Genomic DNA, 16,649 nt, shown 5'->3' with positions numbered 1-16,649 from the left:
GTTCCTTCCTGACCTGGAAACGTTCCTGGGGAATCATTTAGCTCCAGCTGCAGAGAGAGGAGCTCAGGGCTGCTGAAAACTCGTTCAAACTCCCAAGATCTGTATTCTCCCTCGCTGTGTTAAGGAACTCTACAGCGTACCAGAATTTTCCTGCTGGAGAGTATCTTGAAAGTGTATTCATTCTATACATTCCTGTTTAGGGAAGAATCGTGCCCACCCTTTCCAGACAGGTGAGCATCTTCCTTTAGTTTGGAAAGCCAGGAGGCTTGAAAATGTTCTAAAATTTCCGTGGAAACATGACTTTGTTGTCCTTGAAAAGGGTTTGTTGTAGGTAAGAATAGATATAAACGTGTCTGTCTTTTTTTCAGAAAACACTTGTCCTTTTAAAGATTCTTCCCACGAAAATCGATTTTGCCAATAATGGGTTATTTCTGCCTTGTGTCCTGAAGGTATGAAGTTCGAATTCAAGCCTGCACCAGGCTGGGATGTGCATCAGGTGACTGGACATCCATACAGACCCCTGAGGTTGCACCTCGGATGCAACCGCCTCCACATCTAGAGGTCCAGACGGCTCCAGGGGGATTCCAGCCCATGGTTTCCCTTCTGTGGACAGGACCACTGCAGCCAAATGGACAGGTTTTATATTATGAATTGTACAGAAGACAAATAGCAGCTGAGCCTGGAAAATCAAACCCAGTGCTAACCTATAATGGAAGCTCAAGCTCTTTTATGGACATGGAACTACTGCCTTTCACAGAGTATGAATACCAGGTAAGGAGTGTGTGTTACCAACAACTCGCACTGGGATGGGTGTGGGTACACGTCAGCGCCTGTCTGGAAAAAAATTGCTTGCAATCTAAAAAGCCACTTAAAGAAACATGGGACTTATGTCGTTTAATAATATTCTTTAAAAAAAAATTTAAGCAGTAAATGAGGGAGGAAAGGCCATATTCATTTGCCTTCTTCATTTTCTCAGTTCTTGGTCCGTGTGATATAGGCTTGTTATTCCTATGCAGATTTCTGGTGAAGTATTTTCATTTCTTATTAATGAAGTGGTTTCTACCATTAAGCTTCTCTCTGTCAGTGTTGCCTTGGCTGGAAATACTCCTTGTGAAAAGATCACTTTGAAAATAACTCAGGAATTGTACCGAGAGAAAATAAAATCGAATGGGCGAGCATCTCAAGCCCCTGTGCTCAAGACAGACATAGACTGCTGAGAAAAGTCTAGAGGAAAACAACTAACCTGTGCATGGAGATGAATTAAGTTTTGTAGGAGGACAGCCTAGAAAAGAGGACTTCGCATATCTCTGAAAAGTCAGGAATTAAGAACACTATTCTGAAGGTATTTTGAAATCAATAGAAGACTTCCGTTAGGTTTGTTTTGTTTTGCCGTCTGGGTGCATTTGCAGTTTTCTTGTAACAAGCAGCTCCAGTTCCTGTCGGGGGATGATTCCTCCACCCCGTGCTCAGCCTTGGTGGGAGTGTCAATCAATGTGTCAGGCTGTCACCTAGCCAAGTGTTGGGCACCCAAGCGCTGCTCTGCCCCTCAGACTTGCCTGGGGCCTGATCTCCAGCAAAGTGACTCAGAATTTTAAAAGGTGGAGCTAAGTCCTGATAAAATATCTCTAACATCAATCCAAAAGCTTTTCTCATCCTCACCATTTCCAAGCCTGGTTCTTCAACTGTTCTTTTAATTACATATATAGTTGTCCCTCGGTATCCAAGGGGGGTTGTTTCCAGGACCCCTGCAGACACCAAACTCCTCAGATGCTCAAGTATCTTGTATAGAATGGTATAGTATTTGCATATAACCTACGCACATCCTCCCCTATACTTTAATTCATCTCTAGATTATTTATAATACCTAATACAATGCAAGTGCCACGTAAATAGCTGTAAATACAATGTAATCGCTATGTCAGTAGTGGCAGGCATGCAGCAAATTCAAATTTTGCTTTTTGGAACTTTCTGGAATCCTCTTTTCAAATATTTTGGATCCACAGTTGGTTGAATCCACGGATACAGAAGTCATGGAGAAGGAGGGCTGACTGTACCCCCAATAAATTCCCTGTTGCTTAAGTCTCTTGCTTGCAGTTTCAAAGGAAACTTCCTGAATGATGCAAGCACCACGTGCCAAGCACAAGACCAAATGCAATTTTCTAGAAGAGGAAACAGAACCTTGAACAGCTTACCATAACCAGAAGTAATAAGATCACGAAGTCACCAGGAATATGGCGAGCAAATCAATGAGGGCAGTGATTAGAGGTAACAGTTCAGACGTGAAAGGAATGTGTTTTAGGCCAGTAATGTACAGGACAAATTTCCCAATGAAGTTAGTAAGAATTGAAAATATAAATTGATTCTTGAATGGTGTGGAGAAATACATAGATATAAACCCATAATCCCTTGTTTGCAATTCCAAATCTAAAAATCTCTTTAAAAGAAGTTGTTGGGTTTTCTATCTTTCTTTTTGTTTTCGGCCAAGCTGCGTGGCTTGTGGGATCTTAGTTCCCCGACCATGGATCGAACCCAAGCCCACGGCAGTGAAAGCGCCACATCCTAACCACTGGACCGCCAGGGAATCCCCAAAACAAGTTTTTATCTAGGTTTGGTACAACTCATTCAGCAGCAAAACCCAGTTTAGACAAACCACACTATTTACAGCATTTATTTATCTCATTTAATATGAATAGTGCTACAGAAGTATTGTATTCTATTACAAGGGCATTCTGCAGATATTACAAAATATACAGTATATGCATTTTATTAACTTTCCCAAATCTGAAAAAATTAAAAATTATTTAAAAGCACTTCAGGTCCCAAGGGTTTAGGGTAAGGATTGTGGCTTATGTCATGAAGGAACAAAATATCTATTGATGCCACAGCTGGAGAAAGAATACTGTTAGAAACAGCCAGAACCTATGTGGCCACCCTTTTGTTCTTTATCATTATCTTTACAGAAAAGTATCAAGTTATCAAAGACCTTTCTATTCTCAATTGTCTAGTCCCCTTTATGAATAAAAGTGCACCGTTGTAAGAGAGCTGAATGGAATCAGCATGAAATATTTGACCTCTAACTAGACAAAATTAAGTGACCTGTGGAAACTGAAAGCAAACCAGTGATTGTAGCTTCTTTGGCATCATACTGTGTCATTGGGTTAAACAATTGGCCATATCATCTGTAAAGTCTTCCCTGAGTTTTCTAAGGAATGGTAAACTCCAAGCATGTATCTTAGCTCTGTCAGTTTTCTTACTGTTGGAGGATGGAGAGAATGAAAAGTGCCCACCAGACTGAGAAGGTATCTTGAGACCAAAAATTGAGACAAGCAGCTCCGTATAATCGATGGATCAGTTTATTACACTTACGCACAGGGTGGGATTGAGCGGACAATAATCCTGAAACACTGGCAGCTGCACTCTGCACCGTCAAGGGACCAATGGGACAGTTTTATAGTTAACCTAGGGTAGGGGGTACGTGCTTGGAAACAGGACGTGCATTCCTAAGTCAAGATTTATGAATCGGTAACTAGTTTTGTGGGCCCTGGGAACATGTCAGCGAAGGTCTTCATCGTTGTTTGGGGACTAACCGATCATAGAGGCCGCCTGGTCCTAGTGATTATGAAAGAATATCTACTAACTACAAAGCCCTTGAGGCAGAGAACTGATTCACTGCACAGACTGCACAGTTCAGTCCTGGGTAGGGGGCAATGGAAGGCCAGGAGGAAAGGTACGAACCCAATATGGCAACAGTGATGCTAACAGCCATACACTCACCAGAAGCTAAGGACAACCAGTTACCAAGGGACCCACATTTCAGAGGGGAGACAAGTTAAGGACCTCAGGCTATGCTCTTTTTTTTTTTGCAGTACGCGGGCCTCTCACTGCTGTGGCCTCTCCCGTTGCAGAGCACAGGCTCCGGACGCACAGGCTCAGCGGCCATGGCTCACGGGCCCAGCCACTCTGCGGCATGTGGGATCTTCCCGGACCGGGGCACGAACCCGTGTCCCCGGCATCGGCAGGCGGGCTCTCAACCACTGCGCCACCAGGGAAGCCCCTATGCTGTCTCTTTTGTAACTGTTACTATCAGCCCTGTGTCAGGCTCCTCCCCCATACTCACATCACCCAAATGAAATTACTTAATTTGGTTTTCACAGCAGACTGACCTCAAATTTGCATTTACTAGCTAATCCCATGTTGTTACAACATAAGAAGGATAGAGAGCAGAAAAAAAAAAAATCTAGTCTATCAGCCCCAAAACCAAGATTTTACAGGAAATATTTTGAAAAATATAGATTAAATGCTGAAATAAATGAACTAAACTATTGGATTTATTTAGCCTGTGCAAATGCTAAGTCTTTATAGATCCTGAGTTATCTTCCCGAAGTCATTTAGGAAGTAATGTACTATAAGAATTGATTTCCCTTTAACAAAAGAACATTTTGTCTTTGAGATGAATTTGAATTGCTCTCAAACCTGTCTGAGGGTTACTTTATCCACAGGCTGCTTTTCAGAAAACACCTTTATTGTCCTAGAGTCATTGGTTCGCCCACCATATCTGTGATTTGACCCTCCTACAGAGGATTGTGTTTTTGAGACAATCCATATATTCGTAGGGGATGAAAACAAAGAACCGAGAAACTGCCCAGAAATGGAAACCTATTCATCAGAAGGATGGTGAGGACCCATGGTCGGGTAGGTGGCCGTCCACCTGGTGTGCCTGGAGGGTGTCCAATGTCCCTCCCCACACCCCACTACCTGGCCCTACGTCATTGTATTCATTTCTGGTTTTGAGTTAAATCATTGAAGATAGCTCCCAAGCATTCCCTATGTTATCGAATGGGGGAGGGTGTCCTGCTGCTCGAGGCTAACAAAATCAATTACATACAAATGTAAATAAAACGGAAAGATGCCTTTACTCAGAATGCTGGCCATCTGGGGATGGTGGACTTAGTGTCCCCAAAAACCACCTCCAAAGATTCCGCTTGGCCATGAAAGCTTTTCAAGGGAAACAGAGAAGTAATCTCAGTTAATCATTGACATAAGGGGTCAGAGTCTTCACCATCCCCCACTGCATGCAGGCGTGTGATCTTCCTCTAGATCTCATCTTGGTCACACAGTTTGTTTGGGAGATTACTGAAGGGGAAGGTAGGGAAGAGATCTTGTCATCTGTTAGTTACTTATTCTTCATTTCTACTTCTTTGATCTATGGAAAACAAGTTAGGCCAGGTGTTGTGTGATTAAAAGATTTGAAAGGTGTGCTTGGACGGGAGATGAGTAGAGCACGGGGCCGCCTGGTATAAAAGTTAGTTACAATATAGCTTTGCTAAAGTGACAAGAAAAGGGGCTCCTTGCTGAGGGCGGTTTCCTGCAAAGAGCAGCTTACAACCCCCACTTGTCAGACATCATTCCATTTCTATGGGATTAGGGGCAGAGGTCTATCTTCCGTAACTTTTTCATGCTGACATAGGCACCATATTCTTTTTTTTTCCTTAATTAATTTTTATTGGAATATAGTTGCTTTACAATGTTGTGTTAGCTTCTGCTGTATAACAAAGTGAACCAGCTATACGTATACATATATCCCCTCTTTTTCAGATTTCCTTCCCATTTAGTTCACCACAGAGCATTGAGTAGAGTTCCTTGTGCTATACAGTAGGTTCTCATTAGTCATCTATTTTATACATAGTATCAATAGTGTATATATGTCAAGCCCAATCTCCCAAATCATCGCCCCCCTTCCCCCCTTGGTGTCCATACATTTAGGCACCGTATTCTCAGAGTGGAAGATGTCAACATGGGTCTCTTTGCTGACAAATTTAGTTGTAGCATCTCTTTGCTGACAATTTTAGTTGTCTGCTTACATATACGGGCAGAGCAAGCTACAATTATTTTGATGCACGCAAAGATATAGATTATTATGAGCAATAACGTTAATCCCATTGTCTTGAGGCCAGTTCTTGGAATTGTGCTAGCCATAGATTCAGTACTACTCAAGATGGAGCAGTTATGTCATGGCTACAGTCTGGTCATCATGCAGTTAGCTTTTTTCCTCTGGTGGCAGTTACAGTATCTATAGAACAACTCAGGAATGTGCATCAGACACCGAGTCTATGACTCTCTTGCCCTCACCATTAACTGCTCGGTTTTGTAGTTGGAGGGTGAGGAGGCCCTGCAGGATTCTGCTCGGTTCCACCTAGTCTAAATTAATTCGTCAATCTGATGACCAATGATAGAGCTCTGGGGAAAAGAATACGGCGCGGATAAATTCTGATGAACGGGAGGGTCAAGAAGTACCTGGAGAAAGAGATTCTCACTGAGAGAGGGGAGAATCATTTGCTACAGAAGATCTTGGGGGCAAGGACCAGCAGATGTCACCTCACAATGACTCACACATCAGTATGGGAACTGGCATGTTTGGTGGGCAGAAGCTGTGCGATTTTACAAGCACCTTCTAAGTTTTCAGTGATACCTCAAAATTGAACGCCCTAAGGCGTTAGTAGCTCTCGGTGTTTATAGTACAAACGGATTGCCCAAAGAGCGCATTCAAAATGCAGATGCAGAGGGGTGGGATGGCAGTTCCCAGAAATCTGCATTTTTAACCAGCAGCTTCGGTGGTCCACAACCTACTTTTTTGAGAAATACTGTCCCGGAGGGTACAGCCATGTCGCTATGCTACTTAAGCCTGATTTTCTGGTGCGGCTTTCCTAAATCAGTGTTCTCAGCCCTGACTGCACATTGGAATCACCTGGGGAACTTTAACAACATTCTGGATGCCAAGGCCCCATCCGCCTGTAGTTCTGCTTATGGGGTGGGTCCAGGCATCAATGCATTTCAAAAGGTCCCTAGGTGATTCTAATGTACAGTCAGGGCTGAGAATCACAGTCCTAAACCATCGTAAACTGATTGCCTAAGTAAGTGAAGCCAACTCCCCTCAAGTGCCTAATTTACATGATGATAATTGATGACCAACCTATTTACCTTGGTCTGTCCATGGCTTTCCTGAATCAGAGTCGTATTTATTGTTTTGGATGAAGCTGGAAAGGTAGACAATATATTACCTGCTAAGCTCATGTCTTCGATTCATCAAATAATTTCTTTCACTCTTCCTCCTGGATTTTATTTGGTTTTGGTTGTCCTTGTTTCATTTTGTTTTGTGTCTCACTTGGGAGGCCTGGATTTTGGTTGGAAGAGTAACATTCACCATCGTTTAAAACAGGAACTTTCTAGTTTTGATCCCTTTCAACACAGCTTCTACAATTCTGGGATTCTGAAGGATCAAACTCTGAATGATCAGCTTTCATAAAACGAGTAAAGATCTGAAATTGAAATCACAGAAATTTGGAGTTTTTAAAAAACTATTTCACAAGGATGAATGGGCTGGCTTTGCAGAGCGATGCAGTTCAGGGTCTCATCAGAGAACAAACATTTGTGAATTTCAGATATAATTTTATTTACCAAAATCCTACTTTCAAACAACTCTATAAATGTGTGATTCATACATCAATGAGGTGCCTCTTTACCAAATGAAATTCTTCCCATGCACAGACCTTTTCGTTAAATGCAGATGACAGGCTAGCTGTGCTGCAGAATACACAGGCAGCAGAGTGTTTTTTTCACAGACAGCACTCATTTCTATCATCAACCCTCTCAAAATCGGGATATACTAATATATACGATATAAAGCTCTGAATTCTATGTGGGGAAGTTTCTGATTGTTCAGCAAGAAGATTCAGACAGTGGTCTCTGCAGGTTTCAGAGACGGACCTGGGTGTGAGTCTGCTTTTATAAGAAGCTTCCGTTTTGACCTGCGGGGAGGGAGCTGAGACCGCTGAGCAGTTCTCAGTAATTGCGCATTCACATTCATACTCTCGCTGAAGGCGGTGACTCACCGCGGATTTGCTTGGGCCGCCATGGCCCCCCTTTCATTGAATCCTGCTGTCAGTGACTTAATTCGTTTTCCTGAAACTTCCCCACTTTGACAGATTTTTTTCCATAAGCACCCACGCACACCCAGAGTCTCCAAAGGCTTCTGGGGTCCCGGGACTGGACCACTGAGACCCGACAAATCCGCCTGGGAGGAAACCCCATGCATGACGCACTCGAGTGTGGGTCTGATCTTGGGGCTGCTGCTATGGAAGTTCCCCAGGACGGCAGCCTGCTACTTACTAACAGACCAACGCTGGCCCCGAACAATTCAGCCTGAAGGTTTACGCGGGAGAGGATGGAGGAATGGTTGGAGGGCAGACAGTCAAGTGGGTCCTCACTGTTCCTGCCAAAAGGAGCTGTGTGGCGACTCCAGGAGGGGACAGCGGAGACGTTCTCTGTGCCAGCCCCACGAAAGGCTGCAACAGCATGGACGACAAGCTAGAAAGGAGAAGCAGAAAAGACAGCAGCTTTTAGTCCTTTCCCCCTATTTCTGGATCCTTGAGTAAATTAACCTCCTTCAGCCTTTCCTCACCTGGGAATGGTTCACTCCAGGGCTAGATTCTGGGGGCGTAAGTCATCTACAACCATACGCTTTTAAAAATTCTCATCAAACACTGGCTTCTCTTGATTGGCCTTGGTCATCTATGATTTGTAAAATCTCACAGGATATTTTCTGACCCTAAGCGATTTGATTTTCTAACAGTTTTTAGCTTTACGTTGGATCAAAGCAAGTGACTATATAAACAACAGAGTCCTACTGTGTAGCACAGGGAACTATGTTCAATGTCATATGATAAACAATAATGGAAAAGACTATGAAAAAGAACACATATATGTATAACCGAATCACTTGGCGGTACAGCAGAAATGAACACAACATTGGAAATCAACTGTACTTCGATAAAATTTTTTTTAAAAAAAGCAAGTGAGGGTATGAGACCAGCTTCATACACTAAGAGTCGTGTCATTATCCACCACCAAAATGGATATATGGAAGGATCAATAGCGGTGTTTCTGAAACCTAATTTATTTACGTACTAATAAATTTATTGAATGAATTAGAAGTATATTATAAAATATAAATGTAAATAAATAATAAAACTAATTTTTTTAGTTTACTAAATAAGAGTCCCACTTAGACCCTCGAGAAAACCTACATCATCAGTAAGGTGTCAGGACTATTTCACTCCAAGTGAAAGCCAACTTTCCCTTAAATGGAAGAGAATGGTTTCTGCTCACCTGTCTGGGAAAGGGACTAAAGAAGTTCCTTGAAACCAAGGGAAAGGTGCAAACACTTTTTTCTCTCTCAAGAATCCCTCTGGGAGCCTGAGATGCAGGATTTGACACTGTTGGATTCATTCCTTCTCTCCTTCCTTCACCTCAGGTTGCCTTGTTTTGGCTTCATTTTTTTTGTTTTTATATCTTTATTGGACTATAATTGCTTTACAGTGTTGTGTTTGTTTCTGCTGTACAACAAAGTGAATCAGCTATATGTATACATATATCCCCATATCCCCTCCTTCTTGAGCCTCCCTCCCACCCTCCCTATCCCACCCCTCTAGGTGGTCACAAAGCACCGAGCTGATCTCCCTGTGCTATGCGGCTGCTTCCCACTAGCTATCTGTTTTACATTTGGTAGTGTATATATGTCCATGCCACTCTCTCACTTCGTCCCAGCGTACCCTTCCCCCTCCCCGGGTCCTCAAGTCCATTCTCTTCATCTGCGTCTCTATTCCTGCTCTGCCACTAGGTTCATCAGTACCATTTTTCTAGATTTCATATATATGTGTTAATATACGGTATTTATTTTTCTCTTTCTGACTTACTTCACTCTGTGTGACAGACTCTAGGTCCATCCACATCACTACAAATGATTCAGTTTCGTTCCTTTCTATGGCTGAGTAATATTCCATCGTGTATATGTGCCACATCTTCTTTATCCACTCATCTGTCGATAGACATTTTGGTTGCTTCCATGTCCTGGCTATTGTAAACAGTGCTGCCTCATTCTATACCAGACTCTCTCCAGGCATCGGAGAAAATCACTACCCCAGCACTGCGTGATTCCACCCTTCTCTGTGCTTTGGTTTCCTTGTCTTTAAAATGTTGATAGGAGCACCACTGGACTCCTGGGCTTGCTTTGGGATGAAATGTGTCGATATGTGAATATGCTTAGGACAGTACCTCATACATAGAAGCTATTCAACTAGCATAATAATAACAGGTGTTATTATTATTACCCTCCCACCTCAGAGTGGAAAGAGGACTTCTGTCATCCAATATCCGTAAACCAACCAAGGGCAGGACTCTTACTGACATCCTAGCACCATGTACGTTCCTGTGAGCAAGAGAATAAATGACCATGATTGAATAGGCCTGGGCGTAGGGCCCCCTCCTTCAGTCAGGGTTTCATGGGTATGTGGGAAACACTTTCAGCCAGAAACCAGAGCTGCCCCCGCAACTGCACACAGCAGCCATGCTACCGTGAAATCGTTAGAATCCTGATGCTCTTTCCCATTTGATGCTCACAGCCATTCTGTTTTCCAGATGAAAAAACTGAATGAAAATCATACAGTTTGGACAAGATACTTAATTTCTTATAGCCTCACTTGCTCATTCAAAAATGGGTATATTGGGGACTTCGCTGGCTGTTCAGTGGTTAAGACTTCGCCTTCCTGGGCTTCCCTGGTGGCGCAATGGTTGAGAGTCCGCCTGCTGATGCAGGGGACATGGGTTCGTGCCCTGGTCCGGGAAGATCCCACATGCCGCGGAGCGGCTGGGCCCGTGAGCCATGGCCACTGAGCCTGCGCGTCTGGAGCCTGTGCTCCACAACAGGAGAGGCCACAACAGTGAGAGGCCCGCGTACCACAAAAAAAACGACTTTGCTTTCCAATTCAGGGAGTGCAGGTTCGATCCCTGGTCGGGGAGCTAAGATTCCACATGCCTTGTGGCCAAAAATCCAAAATATAAAACAGAAGCAATATTGTAAAAAATTCAATATTCAAAAATTCAATAAAGGCTTTAAAAATGGTCCACATCAAAAAAAATCTTTAAAAAAGAAGGGTGTATTATGAGAACTAAGAAATTTTGTGTGTCCAGCAGGATGCCTGCTACACAGTAGGGCCGCCTCCCCACTCTACCCTCAGCCTCCCACTAAATAAAAGAAGGAGGTGCTTTCTTCCAAGAGGGAAAAGAGCCAGGTTAACAAAATTCTTATGTCACTAACAGTCATTAAGCCGGTGTTAGAATGTAAACATCTCTAACCAAGAGCACAATTGGCTCTGAAGGTGTAATGCCCCTTTGATTAGACAGTTCAACCTTTCTGGTCCTTGCTACTCTCTTCCCAGGAAAAGAATGACTTGCCCATGCTCCCACGGATAAGATTCTCTCGAACTCTGATAGTCTGATTCTACATTTCTGTGACTGGTAACTTGCTTCAGATTCCTTGTTTTCTCTTGCCATCACCCTTAACTCATTCCTCTCTTAAGAGATTTTTGGTATCGTATTTAGAGAAAATTCATTGAGCATGTTTTGTTTGGCTTTCGGCTTGCATTTAATCAGGTATGAATCCCCCTAATGTATTTCTGACTGGCGTGGAGGCTGTTGTCTGGTTAGTTTCTCCTACGGGATCTAAGCTGCTTCCCCCCACGACTCCCACACCTCAAGGTTTTAAATGATTTATTGCTGTTGGCTGACTCAAGCCGTGCATGCGTTCTAACACCTTACAGCCTGAGCGCCACAGCTTAGACTGAAGACCATCAGGACATTTCGTGAATGGAAATCTGAATTCTGGCACTCGGGCCAGGTACCATGTCCTTTTTGGCCATCAGGTCTTTTGTTGCAACAGGAGGTCATCTCTACCTGTGAGGGCGCACAGGAGCACGTCTGTTCTTTTTCTGTCCCTCATGGCACCCCCTAGGGCTCTACTCCTAAGCCTTTTGCCAGCGATCTCTACGTTGCCTTTGAGACAAGTTACTCGTCTGAAGATGGGTTGCTTCTCACCTTCCTGTTGACCCAACTCACTTAAGCCATGATTGATCCTCCTGTCTCTGTGTTGGAAGCTTGTTGGCTGGGCGTAAAACATTCAATGCAACCAAGTTTTCTCTGAGTGAATGTAGGTAATGTAGAATTCCAACCTGCCCTCATGGCTTTTCACAAACGGTTCCTGCTCAGCGAGGTAGCCATAAAAATGAAGGTTCTCCAAAGTCACCTGAAACTTAGGAAAGGGTGAGACATGTTTTCCTTCTTTCCCTTTATCCTCTAAGTTGAAGATTTACTAACTTGTAGTTATTAAGCGGCCACCAAGTTCAGAGTATATGTCTAGTTGCTAGGATTGGTGCAAGAGGCTAAAAACCATGGACTCTGCCGCTCAGGGGCTTAAAGTTGAGTGGATAAGACAAAGAAACAGACAACTCCTCATCTTCAGGGACAGCCCAGTCCCACACCAAACTCTCCTGGACACTCTCATTCCACTCTCTGGCCAGATGGTCTTGAGGAGCACGCGTGGTTCCTTGACATTAAAGACGAGAAGCATTCCACAGAGACGTGAGGAGGGACTATTTCTCTATTTCTGCAGTCTCACAAAAGATGCTCTTTCCAAATGTCTCCATCCTTATGAGCAAATGCATGTCTCAGCCTGCACACTGTTATTGGTACCTTGGAAGGGTTCAAAATGTTCTCCCCTCCAGCAGTCAGAATCTCAGCAGGAAGCAGTTAAATGTCAAAAGGACATTTAAAGAGAATGTAATGAAAAGACTTTATGGCGGTATGGGCAGGATTAAGAGAATCAATAAGGGATATTAACATATTCTGGGACTAGCCATAGCCAGAAGCCATTACCTCTAGACCTAAAAGGACAAGAGGAAGAAGCTGTTTCCGGAACCCAGTAAATGCTATAGCCAGTGGGGTGGGGCTGCCATTCAGAAGCTGTGCCCATAGAGAAGGAACGCAGACTGTTGCCAAACCAGGATGCCAAAGAGAGAGAGAAGGAGAAAACAAAACCTTTCTCCTTCTTTTGTAAAGCAGTTTGCAGAACCAGCTTCACGGGCTACAGAGAGGAGCAGGGAAGGGCAGAGAATGGATCTGGGGACAAACAGAGAATACCCAGCACATCCCCTGTACCCCAGATTGGCGCCGCTTCTCACCCATGTTGTGGCAATACCTTCTCCAGTAGAATTCTTTTTGGGCTAGAGGATCACCTGGCAAGCTTTGGCTTGCCACTCTGCGATTATTGATAAAACACTAAGTAACTCTGAAGGCTTTAGGAGGATTGCACTTAAGTACTTGGGCTAATGGTGTATTTCCATTAAGTTCCAAATAAATGTCTCTGTCTCTAGGAAGCAATCAAATCTACAGATGGTGACAAACACGTTAACATATTGAAGTAAATCAGATGCCGTCGATGAAAATCTTGAAGAAGATGGTCGAGGTTTTCTCTTGTAAATTGATATATCTATCTGTTGGTGAATCTGATCATTACTAAGATGCCTATAAGTGTCTAGGAAACTGCACAGTTCTCTCCCAAAGGCATATTTTCAATGGAAATTGGAAACAAAATTCTTCACTTCGAAGAATCCATTGAATTGCTTCACCATTTTCTTTTTACATACTTTGGGGTGCTTTTGAGAAATGTTAATTCATAATAATGTTAAATGGAGGATGCCACCCAATCAACGGATTTTGATGCTGCAGCAATATTTCTGAAAAGCCAGGCTTTTATTTATTCTAACCCTCAGAGTTCTAGAGTGGAGAAGTACCCAGAGACAGAGACACAGAGAGATGAAGGCTGACCTCAGAATGTAGTGAGGGTTTTCAGATCTATTGTTGATCCGTAACAGCTAAATGGACCCAGAAGTGAGTTACAGAATTGCTGTTTAGTCTCACTTTCTCTTCCAAGGGGTCATATCCTGACTTTTCACACAAATAATATAATAATAACCATCGTTATGTATTTAGGGCTTGCTGTGTGCTAAAGACTATGTTAAAAATTTTACGTACATTAACTCATAATAATCATTTGAGACAAGGATTATTCTGAACAATTACCCTTAGAAATCCGAGGCACTGCGAGGTTAGTTAACATACCCAAGGATGCAGCCGGTGAGCAGGAGAACTCGAATTTGAACATAGAAATTCAAGTTCTAAAGACTGTGTTCTTAAATTCACCCTCCGGTTACTCCACATTGTGTTTGTGTACAGTTCTGGGGCTTTCAAAATCTTAATAAAATATTTACAAATGTACTTATCCACCACCGCATTCCTCAAAATTTATAGCAACTTTATTGCATGTAAATCTCAGAATAGTCCTGTGAGGTAGAGATTATTTTTTCCATATAATCAGGAAACTGAATGACCCAGTGAGGTGCCCAGTCAGAAGACGTTAGAGTCAGAACTTGAGTCCAGATGTTCTGATCCCAAATCCCGTCCTCATTCTGCTGAAGCACAGTGTCCTCAAGTCACACCCATCAGGAGCATGAACTCCTGACTCTGCAAAGATAAACTGACTCAAGTTGTAATCTAGGCTGCATGACTTACTGGTTCTGTGTTCTCAGCCAGTAATTTACTCTCTAAGCCTCAGTTTCCTTACCTGTAAAATTGGGAATGAAAAAGCCTACCTTAGTAGTTTTACTGACCAGGGTTCTTAGCCTCCTTAATCAATATAAATTGATCAGAGGCCAGACAAGAAATCCAGGCAAGGCTTTATCGGGGCCCCTGCTGCAGCAGGAGGGGAGCGAGAACAAGCAACAGGTCTCCTTGCTTGCTCGCCAAGACAGCGGGGAGCTGGTTCCTTACATGGGGTGAGGGTAGGGATGTGTCCGTGGGTCGGGTCAGAGGGTGGCTTAGGTGATCTGTCCACGCCTTTGGTGATGTTGAGTGCAGGGGGCATGTGCAGTCCCCCACTTTTGCTCCTGGCTCTTCAGAAGTGGCAGTTGGCTTTTTTTGGTCTTCTTGTATCTTTTTGTCCATAATTTTGCCCCAAACTTGCATGCACATAGTTATTTTTAGTCCCTTATAGTTTCTTTGTATTTTGTAGCTTGAGGAGACGTTTGTCCAGATGCAAGAACTGCAGCAAAGGGTCCCAGGTCCCAGCCTGTTTCAGTAGGATTGCTGTGAGCTTGAAATAAGTTAATTTAAAGGCCAGGACAGTGTCACTCACATATAAAAGTAAAATTTAAGATATAAATATATAGGAAGTAGTCAATATCCAGTTATCCCTCTACAATGTAAGTCAGATAGTCGCTCCTTTACAGGGAACCCTCCCTTGGCCTCCCATGAAACGCAAACTCCTCTCTGGCTCAGTGAGGTCTTTCATGGTCTGACTTCTGTCCACATCTGTCATCATCCTGTCACTGTCTGGCCCTTACTCTCCAAGTCCAGCGGCACCAAACAGTTTTGAGACTCCAGCCTCATGGCCTTTTGCGCTTGCCCTCCCTTTGCCTAGAATGTTCTCCCCCCAGGTCTTCATATGGTGGCCTCCTGCTTGTCCTTAGTATCCCAGCTTATCACCTCCTGAGAGCACCTCCTGGACGACTCACCCATTCTCTACTCCATTGCTATAGGCTGTAAGTTGTTTCCTTTCTAGCATGTATCATCACCTTTTCGTTTTGTGTTTATTGGCTGGCTCTCCCTAACAGGGTGTTAACTCCAGCCTTGTTCCCTGTTGTCTCCCCAACTCATAGAATAGTGCCTGGAACATAGAATGGCTCAGTGAGTACGGATGATAAATAATCTTACCTAGTTAACTATACTGTCACTTCTTGAGAAGTTAATCATGATTGGTGATTGTGAGCTTAGCTTACTCTAGCAACTAATTCTGGAGAAAGGATATGTTTCCAGTGTTACGTTAGTAGGGTATAGTTATGATCTCAGTTAACACAGCGGAATTTTTACACATGTTTGGAACAGTAGGGAAAGTATTTGAGTAGCATTTGCCTCTGTACAACATGCAATATTGTTTAAAGCATGACACGTGGCAGCAGGTATGGATGCTGTGATGTTTGTGGTCATTGTCACCACCTCACTTTGGGGCTGTTCTCTGCAGAAACAGCCAGCCCGTGCAGGGGTCAATGACAGCTCTAGGGCAGGATCTCAAACACTTACAAGATGTGTCCAGACCCTCCTTCAATAGAAAAAAGTAGAGACTTCAGGCTTTTACATCACATACCTGTATTAGAAGGCTGGCCCTGCCACATACCAAGGTGCATAAACTTCTCTGTACCTCTGTTTCCCTGTGTGTAAACTGGTGATGATGCTAATACCAGCCTCATAGGATTGCTGAGAGGATGAAATAAATGAGTACATGTAATACCCTTATAAAAGTATAAGTGCTCAATAAACCCATGACCTACTTTTACGTATCCTCCATGAGAGCTGGATGGGACTGGGTTCCTATTTTCTCTCAGGGAGAGCAGACACAAGCAGTAAAAAGGAGTATGATAAATTCCAAATTTTCATTATCATTACGAACATCACATGGAAGCTAGTTTCAGTATTCCCCACTAATGCTGAAGCCAATTTTCCCCTCCTTCTATTTTAGAAGAGCGCCGTTAATATTTGTTGAGCGCCCACAAAGGGCAAGGCTGTGTGCTCAGCAGTAGTGACAGAAGACACCCATTTCTAGCAAGGAAAATGTCTTGTAACCTCTTTACTAGCTTCACATCTCTGAATTTCAAAAGCACCGGTAGAAAGGAACACAATGTTCTGCTGTACCCTTCGTCCCCTGG

At 43.4% G+C, this 16,649-nt stretch overlaps 1 protein-coding gene across 1 annotated transcript in view; it reads left to right on the top strand.

Annotated features, from left to right (window-relative positions):
* The window catches only part of USH2A (usherin), a 773,776-nt gene that overhangs the window by 694,612 nt on the left and 62,515 nt on the right, over positions 1–16,649 (top strand). The window contains exon 63 of the mRNA XM_060289919.1: positions 450–771. Within this exon, the coding sequence (XP_060145902.1) occupies positions 450–771 (322 nt within the window). The remainder of the gene's footprint in view (positions 1–449; positions 772–16,649) is intronic.

This window comes from Globicephala melas, chromosome 1 (assembly GCF_963455315.2).
Source record: "Globicephala melas chromosome 1, mGloMel1.2, whole genome shotgun sequence".
NCBI lineage: Eukaryota > Metazoa > Chordata > Mammalia > Artiodactyla > Delphinidae > Globicephala > Globicephala melas.
Note: the sequence above shows the minus strand (reverse complement) of the source record. Positions and strands in the feature narration are given on the sequence as shown.